The sequence below is a fragment of the Centruroides sculpturatus genome, unplaced genomic scaffold (assembly GCF_000671375.1).
Source record: "Centruroides sculpturatus isolate CEXI.00-Female unplaced genomic scaffold, Cexi_2.0 scaffold40, whole genome shotgun sequence".
Classification (NCBI taxonomy): Eukaryota; Metazoa; Arthropoda; class Arachnida; order Scorpiones; family Buthidae; genus Centruroides; species Centruroides sculpturatus.
The window spans coordinates 1374730-1393116 of NW_019384602.1; the positions used below are offsets into that span (position 1 = coordinate 1374730).

At 34.8% G+C, this 18387-nt stretch overlaps 1 protein-coding gene across 6 annotated transcripts in view; it reads right to left on the reverse strand.

Annotated features, from left to right (window-relative positions):
* The window catches only part of LOC111625054 (serine/arginine-rich splicing factor 4-like), a 56014-nt gene extending 38357 nt beyond the window's left edge, over positions 1-17657 (reverse strand). For 4 of the 6 annotated variants that reach the window (XM_023368083.1, XM_023368084.1, XM_023368082.1 and 1 more), the window contains exons 1-2: positions 17502-17657; positions 1599-1729 (exon numbers count right to left, since the gene is read on the reverse strand). In XM_023368083.1, the coding sequence (XP_023223851.1) occupies positions 1599-1721 (123 nt within the window). In that variant the 5' untranslated portion in view covers positions 1722-1729; positions 17502-17657. The remainder of the gene's footprint in view (positions 1-1598; positions 1730-17501) is intronic. The other 2 variants (XM_023368081.1, XM_023368085.1) reach the window with 1 other exon arrangement.
* Between the last annotated feature and the right edge of the window lie 730 nt (positions 17658-18387).

Here is an 18387-nt window from a genome sequence, read left to right on the forward strand (position 1 = left end):
TAGAGCGATAGAGGAAAGAGAAAGGGAAGAGCAAAGACGAGCGCTTAAAAAGGATAGGCAGGGTCAGACCCTCAGATGTGCGAGGATTCTCCAACGATAGACGTGTACGTGTGCTGATCTTTGTAATTATAAATTGTGAATACATGTGACTAATATTATTTTCTTTTTTATTTTGTGCATGTTTCAAGTTATAAATAAATATAAACAAACAACACTAACTCGATAACATTAAATCTAAGTAACAAAATAATTAATTTACTGTATTTTTGTTATTTATTACTCCTGTTTTTAGGTATTCGGCCGAATAGTGATTAAATATTCGGTATTCGGCCGAATAGTAACCGAATATTCATTACATCACTAATTTAAACCTATTACTATAATGATTCATTTAGACATTCTTATGGCTATCTATTGGGACATTCCAATTTTCAACACTGACTCAGCACTGATCTCAACATTCGTTAAAATTCGTTCCTTTTTTCAACGTTGAGGTAGCGCTGTTGTCAGCGCTGACTCAACACACTCAGCACTCAACAGATATGTTGACTGCTACTTTCCAATGAATTGTAGGTAATTGGTAAGACATTTGAATGAAATCCATCTTGCTGAGAATGGAATTATGGGAACTAAGCACTTCATACTCAAGTTTTGGAACATCGTTGATGACGTCAAATTGTTGACTTCAACACTCGCGTTGAAAATTGGAATGTCCCAATACAGTCGACCCCCCTATAACACTGTTGATTATTCCGTTTTATATGAATTCCATGTTGTACGAGTCACTTAGATTTTACAAATACGTGAGCTGTTCACAGCTGGCACACTTATTTGTAAAATCTAAGTAACTCGTACAACATGGAATTCATATAAAATGGAATAATCAACAGCGTTATAGGGGGGGTCGAGTGTATATTGAGCTTTGAAACAAAACAAATTTGTTTCAAGTAATCATAAACAGTTCAATTTGACAAATTTAATCGCTTAGTGATTTCATATGTTGTTATTCTGCAGTTTGCTTCAATCAGTACCTTTATTTTGTTTTCATTGGCTTCAACTGGCCGTCCAGAACATGGTGCATCTTCAATATTGAAATTGCCAGAACAAAATTTTGTAAACCAGTTTTGGCACTGTCATTCTGTCAATACATCTTCTCCATACACGTTACACAATTTTTTCTCACTTAAACAGCATTCTTACCTTTTTGGTAATAAAACAGCAAAATATGCTGAAAATGCTGCTTTCGATCTTCCATATTTGATGGGACACAAAAATAAACAATTGCACAAATTCAAGCAAAATTTTTTACAAATAAGCCTTAAAATGCTAGCTGTCAAAAATATATAATGATAATATGGTTTAGAATGAAAATGGCGGGAAAAATACAACTAATCCGTCTAGTGGTTAAAAAAAAGGAAATTACTTTCTGAACAACCCAATATAAGAAATCCAAACTCTCAGAAGCGGTTATCTGTGCAATTAATTAGCGCTTAAATTACTTCAAAACTTTTATAAAATTAAAGTTAATATTCTAGAATTATATAGAATTTTAAGTTATAAACATAACTAAATGTCAAAATTAATATAAAAATACTTACAACAAATCCAAATCCATTTTTCATCAGTATCTCTCTAATGCGACCATAGCCTTTAAAAAATTTTTCCAAATCTCTCTCACGTACATCATAACTAAGGCGACCAACATACACTCTTGTTCCCATTTTTAAATCTGCAATATTAAAAAATGTCAAGATCAAATTTTATAGGTAAACTGAATTTAAATAAAATTAGATTCTAATTGGTGTGTTAATGACTAGGGCATCAGTATTGTGAGATCCAGCCTGGGGTACAGGGTAGGTTGTTACGCCTGTATCACTTACTAGGCAGCTAGTCGGTAAGACTAGTTCTCTGTCGTCTACAAGAACGGCCTTTCCCAAACATAGGGGAACGAGTGTGGAGGGCTTTACTGTTAAATTATAATTTAGAGCGGAAGTTGGTGATGGCGAATTCACCTTCTTCCTTACGTCAGGTTCCCGACACCAGTTTGTCAATTAAATTCCGCGGACTAACGCGTGTGAGATCTGATTCAGACACAAGTTAAGAGTCATTTCATTGGATAAACAAACAACAATAAATTTAGTAAGACATAAGAAAATAAAAACTAATACAAAATATCAAACAAAGGAATGATATAACTGCTACAATTAAGACATACAACGAGAGATATACGACCCTATTATAACCGATGCGCGATCGAGAGAGAGATTACAATATCGTTTTAAAACATACAACCTGGTTTAGTTGTCGTTCGTCTTCTTCTCTGTAGGCAAGGGACACTTTGGAGATAAAGTTCATTTACTTCTTTCCATGGGAGATCGATATGTGCACAAAATCAAAGTATAACTTCTAAGTGCTAACTCTGGAATTATTCTATGTGATTCGTCTAAGGGCGTTGGTCATCGGGAGGAAAATGTGTGGAGTCCGGATGCTTCCAGGTCTGTCGATGAACTCCCCGAATTCTGATAAATTTCCCCTATATCTCATGATTTACGACCAATCATCTGCCAGAAACTCTTTCATGTGAACGGATGAAAGGGGAATCAAAGAGGGGTAGATAGTTCCCATCTGAGCGAGATTTTTAGTGGATAAGGGAAAAACAGAGGATGTACGAACTTCCCTCAAAGGAAGTAACATCTGTTATCTGCCTTTTCCCACGTTAAAACATTATTTTTCTCACATTTTACTCTCAGATAGTGTATTTTTTAGCTTCAAACAGGCTCTTTCTAGAGAGTGAAAAATTCAAATAAAACTTGTTTTGATTGTACAGTAGAACCTCGAAAACTCGGCTCTCGATAACCCGGCCACACCCTGGCAGGGCAAAAAAATCCTTAGTTAATTAATTTTCATTATAGACAGCTTTATAAAAGTATAAAAGCTCTCATAAAGTATTTTTCTGAGGTCTGTCTTATCAGGTAAATTACTGTACACAGTGTATTCATTAATTTTCATTTTCATGTAGTAAAGGCTCTATGCCTTCATAAAGTACGTACTTTTCCTTTGTTTAAGGGTATTTGGGCAGTTTATTCTGTTGTATTCTCCAGCAAACAATACATACAAGTACAGTACACTATTTTCTGAGGAAACACGCATACTTATCCTTTTTTAACCCCATTCCCGATAACTCGGCATTTTCACAAACTCGGCCAGCCTTCAGTCCACATTAGGCCGAGTTTTCGAGGTTCTACTGTATCACAAAATAAAATGTAAGGAACCAAGTCCGAGTGTTATTTTTAGTTACTTTTATTTTTGCTTTTATTCTATTTTTGTTTAAGACTTATGTTTTGTTAGGACGAAGGTTTCCTCACCATTCACCTTAGAAACTTAAAAATAGAAGAGAAACCAACTCACCGATGAAAGAAAAGTGCCATAGAACAAATTCGCGCACACGTGCACTCCAGAGCAGAAAAAAGTAAGTCCGCACCGAGAAAAATGGGAGAGACCCCACAAGCACAACTTAGGAACTCGCTAAACCTTAAAGAATAAAAACATCCCAAAAATTGTCAAAAAGAATAATGTAAAAGGCTAGCGAGTATTGTCAGAAAATAGACTGCCAGACAAAGTTTTTATTGTTAGCAAATAAGTATGTAAATGAGGGGAGTGATCTCACTCAGAATTGTGACGTCACCTCACAGGATAAAGACCGAACCTCAAGTGAAGATGACCGAGGTGAGCTTCTGTTAGCAATGAGCGTGGTGAGCTTAGTAGCAGCAAACGAGAGAGGGGTGTCTGATACGATAAAGTAGTTCCAAGTAGATTTTGAAGTTATTCGATTTGTGGATCAAAGATTAGAGAAAGTCTTGAGAGTTGTGGAAAAAGGTTCCTAGTATATTGAGGTGATGATTAGGATCTTTAATTCATAAGAATTATTGTATATCTATTTAACTCTTTCCAACCTGTTACTGGTGCGTCTACTAACTCTTAATGATCCAAAACGTTAGTTTTGGTTGGTTCATCACTGAAGGATACATGCTCTCATCTCTTGCGTGGATGCGTTATTAGATTTCTTGTACATAAAGAACTCCCAGTTGCTTCTTTACACCCACGAGCTATAAGAACTGGCTAACCTAGTATGCTATGAGTCGTGCTTCACCTTTTGTGGTCAGGTCTACAGACAAAAAAGAGGGGTTCCGATGGGAAGTCCCCTCTCAGGAATCCTTTGTGCATTAGTTGTTAGAAGACTAGAAAGAAGGGTTCTTCATAGTTTCAAAGAAGATATCATATATTTCAGCAGGTATGTGGATGGCATCCTTATCTTATGGAGAAATAATAGTAGGGTGCATAAATTTATGAGTAGAATCAATGATAACAATAATGGACTTAAATTGAGATTAGAACAAAAGAGTTCCTTGAATGTGCACTTCTTGGACATTAATATCCGGTTTACGAAAGGTCATTTGTCCACAAGCATTTATATTAAACCTACACACACCCCATTGTATATACCCTCCCAGTCCTTGGATCCATATCGGTATAAGGTGGCAGCCTTCTGAGCGTTAATAAGGAGAGCTTATTTATATTGTGACCGAGTTGGTGACAGGGCAAAGGAGAGTGATAGAGTATTGCAGATGGCCCGGATCCTGGGTTACAAAAAAAGTGTAATTGTAGGAATGGTTAAGAAGTATGAAAGGGGCATAGTAAAAAAAATCTTAAGTAATGTTCCTACTAGGCTCACGAAATTTACTTATAATAGTAGTATGAATAGTGTTATGAAAGAAATTGCTAGTCAAAAGGAATCAAGAATGGTTTTAAGAAGAGCCCCTAATTTGTATAATCTTGAGAAATGATGAGGATAGTATCAAAGTGGAAGAGAAAGCAGGGGTGTATAAGATTCCTTATGAGAACTTACAACTGGATGTTAAAAAAGATTATATCGGCATCACCACAAGAAACTTGGGAGTAAGGCTCAAAGAACATAGATATGCCATAAGAAATGCGTCTAATTCAACGATTTTGTCCCAAATGGCGCAAGCCCAAGGCTTTGAGGTAAAATGGGACGAGGCAACAATCATCAAACCTCTGTCTTCCCCAACTTTAGCAATGACGGCGGAGAAGATTGAAATATACAGAAGTAGGATAGGAGAAGGCTGTTTAAATGCGAGGGATGCCGAGATCCTGCCTTCGGCATGGGAAGTACTTGGTTAAGAATTTACTTGAAACTTGGACCAGAATTAATACATTGAAGATTTATGTTATTTTTGTTTTATTTTAATTTTTATGTATTCTTCCATTATTTTTCTCTTGTAAAAAAATTTTTGATTTAAAATTTTTATGTTCTATTCATGGAACATTTACATTCCATTTTTGTTTGACCTGAAGATGGCCTATTAATTGGGCTGAAAACATTTGTTTTTTACAATTATATTTATTTCTTGGCAAAAAAAGGTGTTTTGTTTCTCTTTATTTAATTTCTGAGCACTTTTGATATTATCAAAATAAATATATTGAAAAATATAAAAACAAATAAAAATTATACTTTAGAAGTTAATCTAGTATCAAAAATGTTCGATTCAGCATGACACACAGTACTCAGTGATGGCAATTCTATCAACTTGACAAAACTACTTTAGTGTAACTTGCTGACCAGACTTTGCCTCAATATGGCATATGTTTCTTTCAAGCTTGGTTTAGTTAATGCCAAACAATACAGTGTTTCCCAACGTGGGGCAATTCAAAAATGGACTTGCCCAGAGTTTAAGTTAACCGTATAACTCCTGTATATGTTAGGGGACATAAGAATTTTAGAAAGACTTAGGTGGAGCATAGCAGAAGGTTGGAAACAATGCCATAATGAATTGAGCTATTTTTCAGCTACATTAACATTAAAGTACCGAGGCTGGTCAATTGACCAGCATGATGGTTTTGAATTATCAACTTTTCAATACTATTTTATTTTTTATTCAAATTTCAAAAATTTACATAACTTTTCATGCTCTTTCACATGAATATACACTTCTTTGAAATAATTCCACATTTTACAAACATTTTATTCTCACCCCATGTTTATACCACAAGCTGATCATTGATCTGCATGGGAAATCATGCAAATCTGCATTGCATTTATCATGTCACAGTTCCTGATTGGGTAATTTGAATGCAACTGTGAACAAAAGTGATAATTAATCACTCTTGTTCATAATTCCTCAACAGAAAGCCTTGTTCACCTGACAATGTTAGTGTAAAAATTGTTTCAAAGGCCAGAAGAAAAAAATGATTCCTGATGAAATAATTTCCCATCTTCAGCAAATTGATGAAAATGAGTCACACGATAAAAGTGATGATGATTCTCAGTTGTAGGATTTAGAGTTTCAGGTGCTTTCTCATCAGAAAGCCAAACAGCCAAAATCAGAAAGAATATTCAGAACTACACATAAGCAATGAAAAATATGAAGAAATTTCAGCACCATTCATCAGAAAATTATAGAAATCATGATGGAACTCTAGACACATGCATCAAGTACACCAGATTCATGGAAAAGACCATCTCATAATATACTCAGACTTCAGTCTGATCCAACTGGGTATACTGGAAAAAATGTAGGCAGGAGCACAATCTCTTATTTCAAACTTTTGGCAGATGAGAAAATTATTCGCACAAGAAAAAAACCATACAGAGGCAGAAACTCATCAAATGAATAGACCAATGTCGTCCACCAGCTTTGAAGAAATAGAAGCTTTCTATCAATTTTGTATGCTCATGGCATGATGCATTTTCTATCTACAAAAGTTCATGACCTGTGATCAGAACAATGGCTCAATCAATTTCTTGAAATAATGAGATTTATCTGCTTTGATTATTAAAAAGATATCATACATATTAAAGCATTGCTTCAATTTAAATATTGATTAAATTCTATATATAACAATGTAAGATAACTTTGAGATACACTTAAATGAAAAAATGGAGTGAACACACAAGATGAAAGTTGTAGGTTTTTTGAAAGAGCATGTAAAAATAGCCGATCATCATATATAAAACCATTAAAAAAAGTAAACAATCAAAATATTTGATATGCTCAAAAAAACAAAGGAAAATTAATTTAGTCCTTGCAAAGTTCAGATTCTGAGTATATGGTATTTTATCATGATAAAATAGTTAAATCTCTGGCTGTTAGATGTGAAATATTATGATGATTTTGTAAATTACTTTATCAAAAAAGTGCATTAAGAGTTTTTTGAAAAGTGAGTTTATTATCAAAGATTATTCCAGATCATTGAATGACATAACATTATTAAAAAGAATAAATTCAATGGGAAAAGTAGGTAAACGAAGATTGCAAATTAATTAAAGCAAAACACATTACAGTTTTTTCCATATTAATCCTAAAATTAGCTGAATCAAATAGATTTTTTTAACAAGCAAATGTCAGACTGTAGAGTCTTCAGATCATAACATACCAATTTAATGTCATCAACATAAGCTTTGTGAGATTTAAGATGGCAAAGAAGATTGTTGTTATTTAATATTTACAGATATATATCACAATATTTGATGTCTTTTGTTGCACCTGACTAACATTTATCACAATAATCTATATCATAATAGAATTATTGTTATTATCAGGACATTTTATCTTTGGTTTAATATAATCAAAAATAAATTGAAATACAGTAAAGCTGGTCAACCGAAGCGTCAGTCAACTGAACTCGTTCCAGTTGGCAAATTTAAATTTTTGCTAGTGCTGTGGCACTGCAACCTTTGGCTATGACTTGGGCTACTCCGATATTTTTTTGGTGTGTGTTTTAGCTGGCAACACTGACACTTTTGTGTNACAAATAAAACCCTGCTGAAAGAGCCGGAATTTTACTTAAAGAAAAGCTTAACCGAATACAGTGTGGACTGATTTCTTCGTAATATTAGATGTAATAAAGACAGAAATTTTTCCAGTTCAATGAAAGTGATTAAAAGTTGTAAATTTTGGAAATTTCCGTGGACCCTGGTCCTAAAACGAATTACAGTAGAGCGTCGTTTATCCGAATCAATTGGGGGACTGGCGTTGTTCGGATAACTTATTTTTTGGATAAGCGATTATGTACGAAAAAATATATCATCCTGAAAATTTTCTTCGTTGCGTGTCGCTTTGCGTTGAATTTTCGTCGATGTTAAGCCTAACGTAAACTTTTTAAAATAATGAACACCCCCATTGCATCGCTAAAAATTATTTCTTTATTTTGTACAAACAAAATATATTGAAAAAAAATATATTTTGGAAGTTAATCTAATATTAAAAATGTTTGAAATGCAGAAACATGTTACATAACGTAGGCCTACAGTTTAAGAAAAAAAGTCCAAAATTGTCTTTTGCTTCACAGCTTGGTGTCGCTTTTTTGCCGCTAAATCACACACACATCTTAAAGATAGCAATTGGATAGTATCACATTCTTCTTGCTGTTCTAACCACTTCAGAGCCATCTCAAGGCAATGAAAAGCTTCCTCACTGGATGGTCCTTTTTCAGCATAGTCAGCGTCATTTACGCTCTTCCTCATCATCGCAGGGGTCTTGGTTTTCGATGACACTGGCAACAATTTCATCGTCCGACAATATTTGATAGACAGGGTCATTGACACCACTCTTGAGCCAGTCTTATATTTTCCTTATCACATTCTTCAAATCCAGAGCAATCTTTAATGAGATCAAACAGTTGTGATTCAAATTGGCTCTTTTTTGGCTCTTCAGGTGCAGTGATAAGACTCATCTGATGGTAGGAGCTTATTCCAAGCTGTTGCTAGTGTACTGTACTGTTCTTAACAGTAGCCCAAGCTTCTGCTGCAATGGACATAGCATCCTTTAAGTTAATTTCAGCATACACTTGCTGAATTGTTTTTTCATGTTCTTCCCCAATTATTACCATATGCAGCAATGCCTTCCTGTAATATCATTTGAAGCTTTCAATGACCCCTTGGTCCATCAGTTGGAGGATTGAAGTAACATTGGGAGGCAAGTAAACAACTTTAAACTTTCCGTTTTCTCTTTCCAGTGAAATGTTTGAGGGATGACTTGGGACATTATCAATCAACAACAAAACATTTCCAGAATTTCCAGTTTTAAGCTGATGCTTTTTGACTTTAGGGTTAAATACATTCTATAAAAATGGTTGTATCCATCCATGAATTCTTTTGATTTTTGTAGGTCACCGGCAATTCTTTTATTCCTTTAAAGCACCGTGGATTTTTGGATTTTCCTACGATTAGCAAAGGTAGCCTGTGTGTTCCGGTAACATTTCCACATACCATAACAGTGATGCGTAATTTGCTTACCTTAAAATCAGGTGCTGACATTTTATTCTTAGAAACTAGGGTTTTTGTTGGCATTTTTTTCCAATACAAACCAGTTTCATCTGCATTGTAAACATTGGTCTTTTGTAGTAGTCCTTATCAATCATGTTCTCAAAAGCCTCAAACTTTCAGCTGATTTAGTATCAGTCGACAGTTTTTCACCCTGAATGTCCAATTCCCTAATTCCATGTCTAGATTTGAAATGCTTAAAGCAGCCGGAAGCTGCTTTAAAATCAGCATTATCCCCTAGTTTCTTGTTCATTTCAAAAGCTTTTTTGCAAATCAAAGGCCCACTTATTGGTTATCCTTGGTTATGTACCTGCATGAACCATGTGTAAACTGCAATGTCCAAATCCTGGTTTTCTGCCATTCTCATCATTTTTCTGTGCAAGCTTCCATCTTCACTGTCAAGTACACTTGCAAATATTTTAATGGCATCACTGATCTTTTTAATGTCTGATATTGTGGCATTTTCAACTCCATATTTCTGAGCTAAGCTTGATCCACTAGCATCACACTTCAACTGATCTATTATTTTAAGTTTATTGGAAACACTGAAAACAACACATTTATGTTTAGTGGCCATTGCAAACATTACAACAACTACAGAGCAATCTGTTACAAGTAAAAAATTCACGGATCCAAAATTAATGTCCCTGATGAAAACTGATTTTGATTAAGCATAACACATGTCAGGACAGAGTGTCCTCAGAAAAACACTACACAAAAATGCCAGTTAAAACACATACACAAATAAAAAAAAAAATATTGGAGTAGACCAAGATTGCAGCGTCACAGTACTAGCAAAAATTTAAATTTGCCAACTGGAATGCTTTTGGATAACAGTTTTGGATAACTGGCTTCCGGATAAATGGATAAATGACGCTCTATATATATATATATTTATTTATGACCCTTCTGCTGCTCTGTGAGGACTAAGAAGGCCAAAGTTAAATGTGACTATTAGGTTTTATTACTATCATTGTATTTTACACTTTTGACCTACAAGGGAGAGGGTTTAGTAAGGTAAGTTTGTTGTGTCTGTAGTTTCATTTCATTCATTCTNCGGAGAAAAGAGACAGATAGGACGTCGATATAAGTCACAGTTATGATTCACATATTCGAGACAGCTTAATAGCCCGAACGGCCCCAGGCTTTCGCCCATGCACACTAAGTGACTTTCATTACAAGCATTTAGCTTTCCGAAGTCTATGACAACAATTGTTTGGCATTGACACCCGCAAATTTCGTGCCAATAAGCTGCCTCGACTTGTTCGATTATGTTATCAACTCAATTTCTTATTTGTTTTCACATTTTCACTTTGCGGTCCTTCTCTGTTTTTTTCCCGTTGTTTACACGTTTAGGTCATTTCATTGTTATACACATTTGATATCATCATTTATCACATACTTCCATGACACTGTTGTCTGTCCGCTACAACTGCCAAGAATTAACGCGATTGGCAAAGCGTGGTGACAGCGGGCCAATGGAGAGCAGGATCCTTGCCATAATGCGGCTTGCATGCCAATTTTCGTACGTGCATTAATCGAGCCGAATAGTTTGGCCAAATATTCGGCTATTCGGCCACGCTCCTGGCCAAATATTCGGCCTGAGGCCGAATATACTATTTGTTACAACACTAATAAGTATTCAAAATTTCAATGTATGCAATAAAAATCCAGATATATGCCTGTTAAAATACCCAAAATATGCATTATCAATGTTAAAAAAGCCAGTAAAATACACTAAAGTTAGTAGCTTGAAATGCATACATACTTTACTTCTGTCTGTGAGCAAATCTTAACTGATATCTATTAAGTAAATTTTCCATTACTGGTTTTGTACTGTTGATTTTAAAGAATAAAAGCTATGGGCTTTTTTTCTTCAGTAACACATCACACAAGGAGCATTTGTTGATATTGATTTTATTGGAGGAAATGCATTTCAGGTCTTAATGACCCTCTTCAGTCCTTAGACTTTACAAAAAGATATACAAGGATTACATGATACATAATAATATGTATAGGCCTAATATTAAAAAAATTTTTTTATGTAACTTACATGGTTGCTTGTTGGTTACAAATTGACATTAACATTAAAGAAAATATTGGGCAATTGACTGGGTAGAATCTGTTTACAAGAGTTGCTATATAAGGTAAAATAGGGAGATGTCTATTACATTGCACTTTTTAAGTGGGAAAGGATAAACATCTGACAATAGGTGAAACAAGATTTGAAAAATATTACCTCAAAAAACACAGAGTTTTGTTTCATATAGGAGGTATACAATCAAGTCAGTTATAAATAATAATACATTTTCAATAAAATTTTATAGTTTTCTATGTTATGTAATCAATTGTTGTTGAATTTATTTCTATATACAGTATACAAAATGTTTGGGTATGACTGGGTTATTCTAGTTTCCCTCATTCTATAGATACATTGCTGGTCTTAAGTAGTTGTACAGTTTTGTTTATAGCCCTGTGTAAATGATCAGAAATGATAAAATGCTGTTATAAAGTTATTAACTAATTATAGATTTAGTGTCAAAGTTGATAGTAATGTTTTCTCCCAGCTGCTGTTATGAACTCTACTACAATTAGTTTCAGTGCAACTAGAACTTATCTGTGATTAATTGCTGTTTTGGCTCATTTTGATACTTTTTGTTGCACTGATGTAAGGACATTTCAACATGCTAAGACACTTGAAGCTGTTTTTTTTAGCAAGAAATAATTGTGGCATAGATTAAGAAACAATAAAGAATTTTTTCATCTGTTATTTAAAAAATTCAAATGTCTGGGAACCAAATGTTGGTGGTTACTGCCTTTTAGCAGTTAAGCATTCGTTTTTGCTGTTTTACCTATATTTTAGGTTGAACCAAACTCAATACAATGAAATCTTTTTCTTTCATTACTATCTGGAAGTTTGACTAGTTTGCTCACAAAAAATTATATTCTTTATATTTAATTAAACATTATACTGTGTTTACATAATTTTCAGAAAGACTTAAATTTAATATTATAAACTGATTAAAATAATATGAATGGCAGGATCACAATTATAAAATTTTTAGTGTGGAACTCATTACTGGTTATATAAATAATAGGGTTTGCCCACAAGCTATTTTGATATTAGAGACATTATTACATATTAATTTGGTCAATTTNTGATCCGTCTTATCATTATTTAAATTTAATTTCACAAAAGTATTGGTCCAGGAGGTATTGGAGGGGGGGGGGAATTTGAAAAATGCTACTCTAACATCTGTTGCATCTATTGTTTGAAATAAAATATTTTATTTCTAAACAGAAAAAGTCTATTATGTAATATTGGTCCTAAATCTTACAATGTATATTATAGTTATGTAACTACATTTTATATAACTAATTGCTTTAATTTTAAAACACACATTTGTAAATTTAGGTAATAAATTTAAAGTTATAAGCATTTAATTTAAATTTTAAGGTAATTTGATTACTTTAAAATTCAGATTCAACAGAAAACCAGCACTATAGTTTTTAGTTGTTGTAGAACCTCTTGTACTGTACATGCCCATAGTTTTAAGATAGTTTAAGGGACTTTCTAGATGGCGTGTCCATCTAGGTCTGGAAACACTGGGAGCCCATGTTCAGACGTCTCGTTGGTCCGTAAAAAGTTTAGGAAGCTTTTGGATATTATTTTGGAAAACTGTCCAGAAGAATACAACTCCGCTGTTCAGAAAAAGAACAGAACATAAAAATTCGTGAAACTGCAAATGATCTTTTCATGCTAGCAGACAAGACTATCTAAGCATCGGTTCATTGTCCCAACAACAATATTGATATGTTAAATAGTTTAATTAGCAAAGCAGTTTCGAAATTCCTAGCTGATAGTGTCTGTCATATTTAACAGGAGGTTTCCAAGAAGGTCAGCTTTCTCATTGATAGCAGTCAACAAAATATTGGACACTGCAAAAAACACTATTCTGACTAGCTTACCAACCACCACCTACACTGATGTTACTGCTAGGGCTATCACAACAAACACCAAAATTATCCAGAAAAGTCCAAAAACATACACATTCCAGAGCTGGCACATATGCGGTTCTCGTTTTTCCAAAAGAAAACATTGATATCAATCAGGACGAAATAAGACAAAAACTCACTACAAACATAAAACCTAGTCAGTTAGGAATCTCAGTTTAAGCACTCAGGAAAATTAGGAAAAACAGAGTTTGCATTCAGTTAAATACAAAGGGTGACAGCAACAAAATGGTGGCTGCCATAAACTCAGTAAAACATTAATGAATGGGTTAGAAATCAGATACTTGGCAGCCAAACCACCTAAGGTTATTCTGTTAAATGTCCCGGGTGACGCTGTCACCAGCGCCTTCACAGAGGAATCACATCCAGAACATTGCAATAAATACTACACACACACATTCCAGGAATTTCAAGACTCTTGCTATGTTCTGACTAAAATAAACAACAACATGACAGACACTTCTAGATTACACGTTGTCCTTCAGGTAACTCCTAGTATCAGGAACATGTTAATTAAACAGCAGCATGTTAGTGTGCAATGGGCAACGATAGCTGTAGATGACTACATTCCTCACACACGCTGCTACAAATGTTGTGGTTATGGCCATCTATCACAGCTAATAAATGTACAGAAAAACAACACTGTAGTCACTGCACAGGCAACCACAGCTACAAGGTTTGCTGCGTCCACAGTCAGGAACTGCGCTGCATTAATTGTGCAAAGGCCAATGACACTCTACCAGAAGGGAGCAGACAAAGACCGCACTTAACACATTCTGTCAACAGTGCCCTATAACCAAATGCATGAAAAAACAAACTGCCGGTGGGATCAGCTATGAATAATACACCTGTACACAGGCAGCTATAACTCATACAGATTAATACACAGAAATGCAAAGCTGCCTGCTACCTCCTCATTCACACTTCCAATATACACAATACAGACATGATCCGAGAACTCTACACTATTAACATGATAGTCAGGTTCAATGATTGGAAAGTCTATCCAGCTCAGGATCCTGGATATTGCACCAAGGCTGGTATTATCATCAGAAACAAAAACATTACCGCCTGCCTTGTCTCCCAACATACCACAGAATACATTACTATTGTATGTGTAACAGACAATAGAGAGGTTTAAACTGTTTTCATTGCAAAAACGTGTATGCCAAACATTCAGCATTGCCTTTCTGTAAGCCTAGAAGTTTGACAATGACGTTTATAATGTCAAGCATGATCCCACTGATGTTTCAAATGCCATTGTCAAACTTCTAGGCTTACAGGAAGGTGATGCTGAATGTCTGACGTACACGTTTTTGCAATGAAAACATCGGCCACAACCTCTAATAACACTCACCTTTACATATGTTCTGTCTATATTACAGACACCACTAACATTGAGACAGCCATTGAAGATATTCATCACCTTCTGAACTCATACAAAGATAAACCTATTGTAATAGGAGGAGACTTCAGTGCCAAGCCTGCAACTTGGCATAGTCCAGAAGATGACCCTAGGGTAACAGTTAATGGAACCATGGCCCAACACAACCTTACTTACTTGAACACCAGCACCCTTCTGACCTACTCCTGTACCAAGGGGAAAAGTTGGATTGACGTAACGTTAGGAAACAGTCACGTCACCCCTAGGGTCAATCACTGTTACACTCCACAGGACAGAACAAGTTAAAACAGAAGTATCTTGTTTGCCAAACAAGACACTGTTACACTACCGACATAAATTCTGCCAGTGACCATAGGTATATCTTCACCCAACTGAACACTACTAGTAATACTAATAATCATAGTTTTCACTATACTGGCACTGACAATTATTCTACGACATCTTCAATAACATTTGGGCTGGTACCCCTCACCACAGTCACTATTGGCAAGCGCCAAATCCGACAGATGGCGCTGTTTTTGAGCCAAGATGGCTGCCGAAACAGGTAAGGAACCGACCAGGTGTTTGTTCAGTGCCTGAGACGATTTAGATTCTATCGGTGATGACTACTGCGAAGACCAAGTGGAGAACAAATCATTGAATTTATGTCAAATTTTAGACTATATCGGCAACAGAAAACGTTGTCTTGTAGAAGGTGAAGCCGTTTTGGATATATGAGACGTGCACACACAAAACGTGTGCTACAAACTTTTGACTGGCCTATGTTGTATAAGTGCTGAATGACTCAGCAGGGCAGCCTTCAGATTGGCACTAATTTTAACTATTATGATAAATAAAACTATGTTTTTATATTGGAACATGGTGTATACTGCTTAAAATATTTAAATACTTCTCACCTGTTAACGTGTAATAAACACGCTATCACGTGTTTACAAAAACCAGACAGCCCCGCTTTGCACGTGCATTCTCCCTATAATTGAGATGTATTAAAATTAAAATGCCAATATCTGAGATTGCAGCACTGAAGCAACAACGTGAACTTCGGTGTTGTTGTTAGAGTTTAATCCACAAAATACGATGTGTCCAGCATCCAAAACGGCTTCACCTTCTACGAGACAACGTTTCCTGTCGCCAATATAGTCTAGAATTTGACATAAATTCAATGATTTGTTCTCCATTTGGTCCTCGCAGTAGTCGTCACCGATAGAAACTGAATCGGCTCATGCACTGAACAAACACGTGGTCGGTTCCTTACCTGTTTCGGCAGCCATCTTGGCTCAAAACAGCGCCCTCTGTCGGATTTGGCGCTTGCCTATACTCAGGACACCTTAGACCAGTGTTTCTCAACAAAGGCAATATTGCCCTCATGTGGGCATTTTTCCATGTTGAGGGGCGATTTGTAATAATTTATATTTTGGGGGGCAAAAAACAATTTTCTGGATGATATAGTAAAACATTATATTAAGATTAGTTAGATATTTTATTCATTATATCATACAATAATTAAACAAATAACATTATACTAGTTACTAGTCTATTCAATGCAGTACGAATTTGGCGTTAGCCCTGGCCCTTGGCATCGGAATTTTGAAGTGAAGGGGGTTATACTACGTAACGATTTTATTGAAGGGGGCGACGATTTGTTAGAGGCAAAATATAAATTGTTACTAATTGCCCCCTCAACAAGAAAAAAATGCCCACATGGGGGTAATATCACCCCCATTGAGAAACACTGTTAAAGGTCTAATGATTAACAGGATCTCATTGCATCTACGCAAGCATAGAGCCCTGTGTCAGAATCAGTTTGGCTTCTCTAACAGTTTTGTTACCCTGGGTCGTTCAGGGTAACAAAAGATAATCACGTGTTAGGAATGAGACGTCAATCACTGCTCTATCATACAATACTGGAAACACATCCTAGAGATTGTGTGATTGAGGAAAGTGAAGTTTGTGTAGTCACGTGACAAGCTTTCTATGCATCCGCAATCCAATGTGCCGCTCCATGATGACAACAAGCTTAAGTAGTCCTACAATTTTTTCATTATAGCTCTTGTTAGATGCATCACTCACAAATATTTCTAGTTTAGGACACGTCTAGCAGTGAGGTATCTTAAAACAAAATTAAGAAAAAATGTATAATGTGGGAATCCTGTACAATTAGCAGTTGCAATAATATACTTCAGTGCTTTTATTACTTTGTTAATACAATTCAAATTAAACAATAAGGGTTTAATTTCCTACCTAAGGGTTTGATATTAACTCACATATTAATTTTTCTTACTGGTTTCTGAATTTGTAATATGAGAAAATTTTTTTTATACACACAAAAGGGATATTTGTTTCCTACAACCCAATACCACCAGTGCTCTCTTGAGCAAACTCAACTATATTTGTAAGTCATGGGTAATTGTTTTTTAATTTCTTATGCTTGTAAAGCATACATTTTATACTTATAACATTATTATTATAGATTTAATTTTTTTTAAAAACTTCAAATAAATTAAGGAATTATCTTCATATGTTAACAATTAACAAACCCGTCATAAAGACACGACAAAAATCCAGAGTCAAATGCTGGCGTTACGTACGAAATTTTAGGCCTATATCAACGGCATTACCACGCTTCTACACGATGAACAAAGCAGAATCATTTACAGTAACTGTTACACAGTAGTATTAAAGTATATTATATTAATAATCTAATAAATATATCAACATAAAAATAAAAATTTCTATTACCTCTTTTTATTACTTTCACTTTTTTCAAAATAATCTATATCAGAAAAATATCTATTACGCTGTTCCCACCAAACACAGAAACGGGGACTATTTTCTAAATTCACGAATACTGCCTGGTTTTAATCTCGAACCGGAAATTTCTCACCCGTATTCTAATCGCATATAACCGATTTTAAATTTCATATACGAAACCTCACATAATTGGTTAATCTAGATGGAATCGCTTCCATTCTCCAATGAAATGCTTTATAACAAACTTACGAAACTGATAAATTTGGTTCGATTATGTTGTTATTCGGTTATTAACTTATCTTAATTACTTAACCGAAAAATTAAAATTGTCGTATTTAAGATTGTATGGCTTTTAATAATAAATTTATTATTTTATGCATGTTATTTCTTAATGTATTTTAATGTTTCTGTTTGGGGGACGAGATTAGAATCGGATATGGCGATCGTTCGTTCGTTTCGAAATGTAGGGAAAGAGATGAGAAGGTTTGGTTCCAATTGGTTTAAGGATGTCCATAAGCAACGCCATTTTGACGACAAAACTGTTTCGTATTTCAGCAAGCAACATAAAATCGTACGAGGTTTATATTGCCAGGTAAGAAAAACTATGAACATACATCGATCGCTGCTTTGTTTAACATCCAAATTGACAAAACTCTTTAAAAGAATAGAGATGATTTTAGGCCTAATACTTCGGAGTTACTGATTTAGGCTTAATTGTGTTTGATTGAAACGAATCAGCATTGAAAAAGCTGGTTTTCAATGCTGATTTGACTTCATCGTATTAAATTTAATATTATAAACTGATTAAAATAATATGAATGGCAGGATCACAATTATAAAATTTTTAGTGTGGAACTCATTACTGGTTATATAA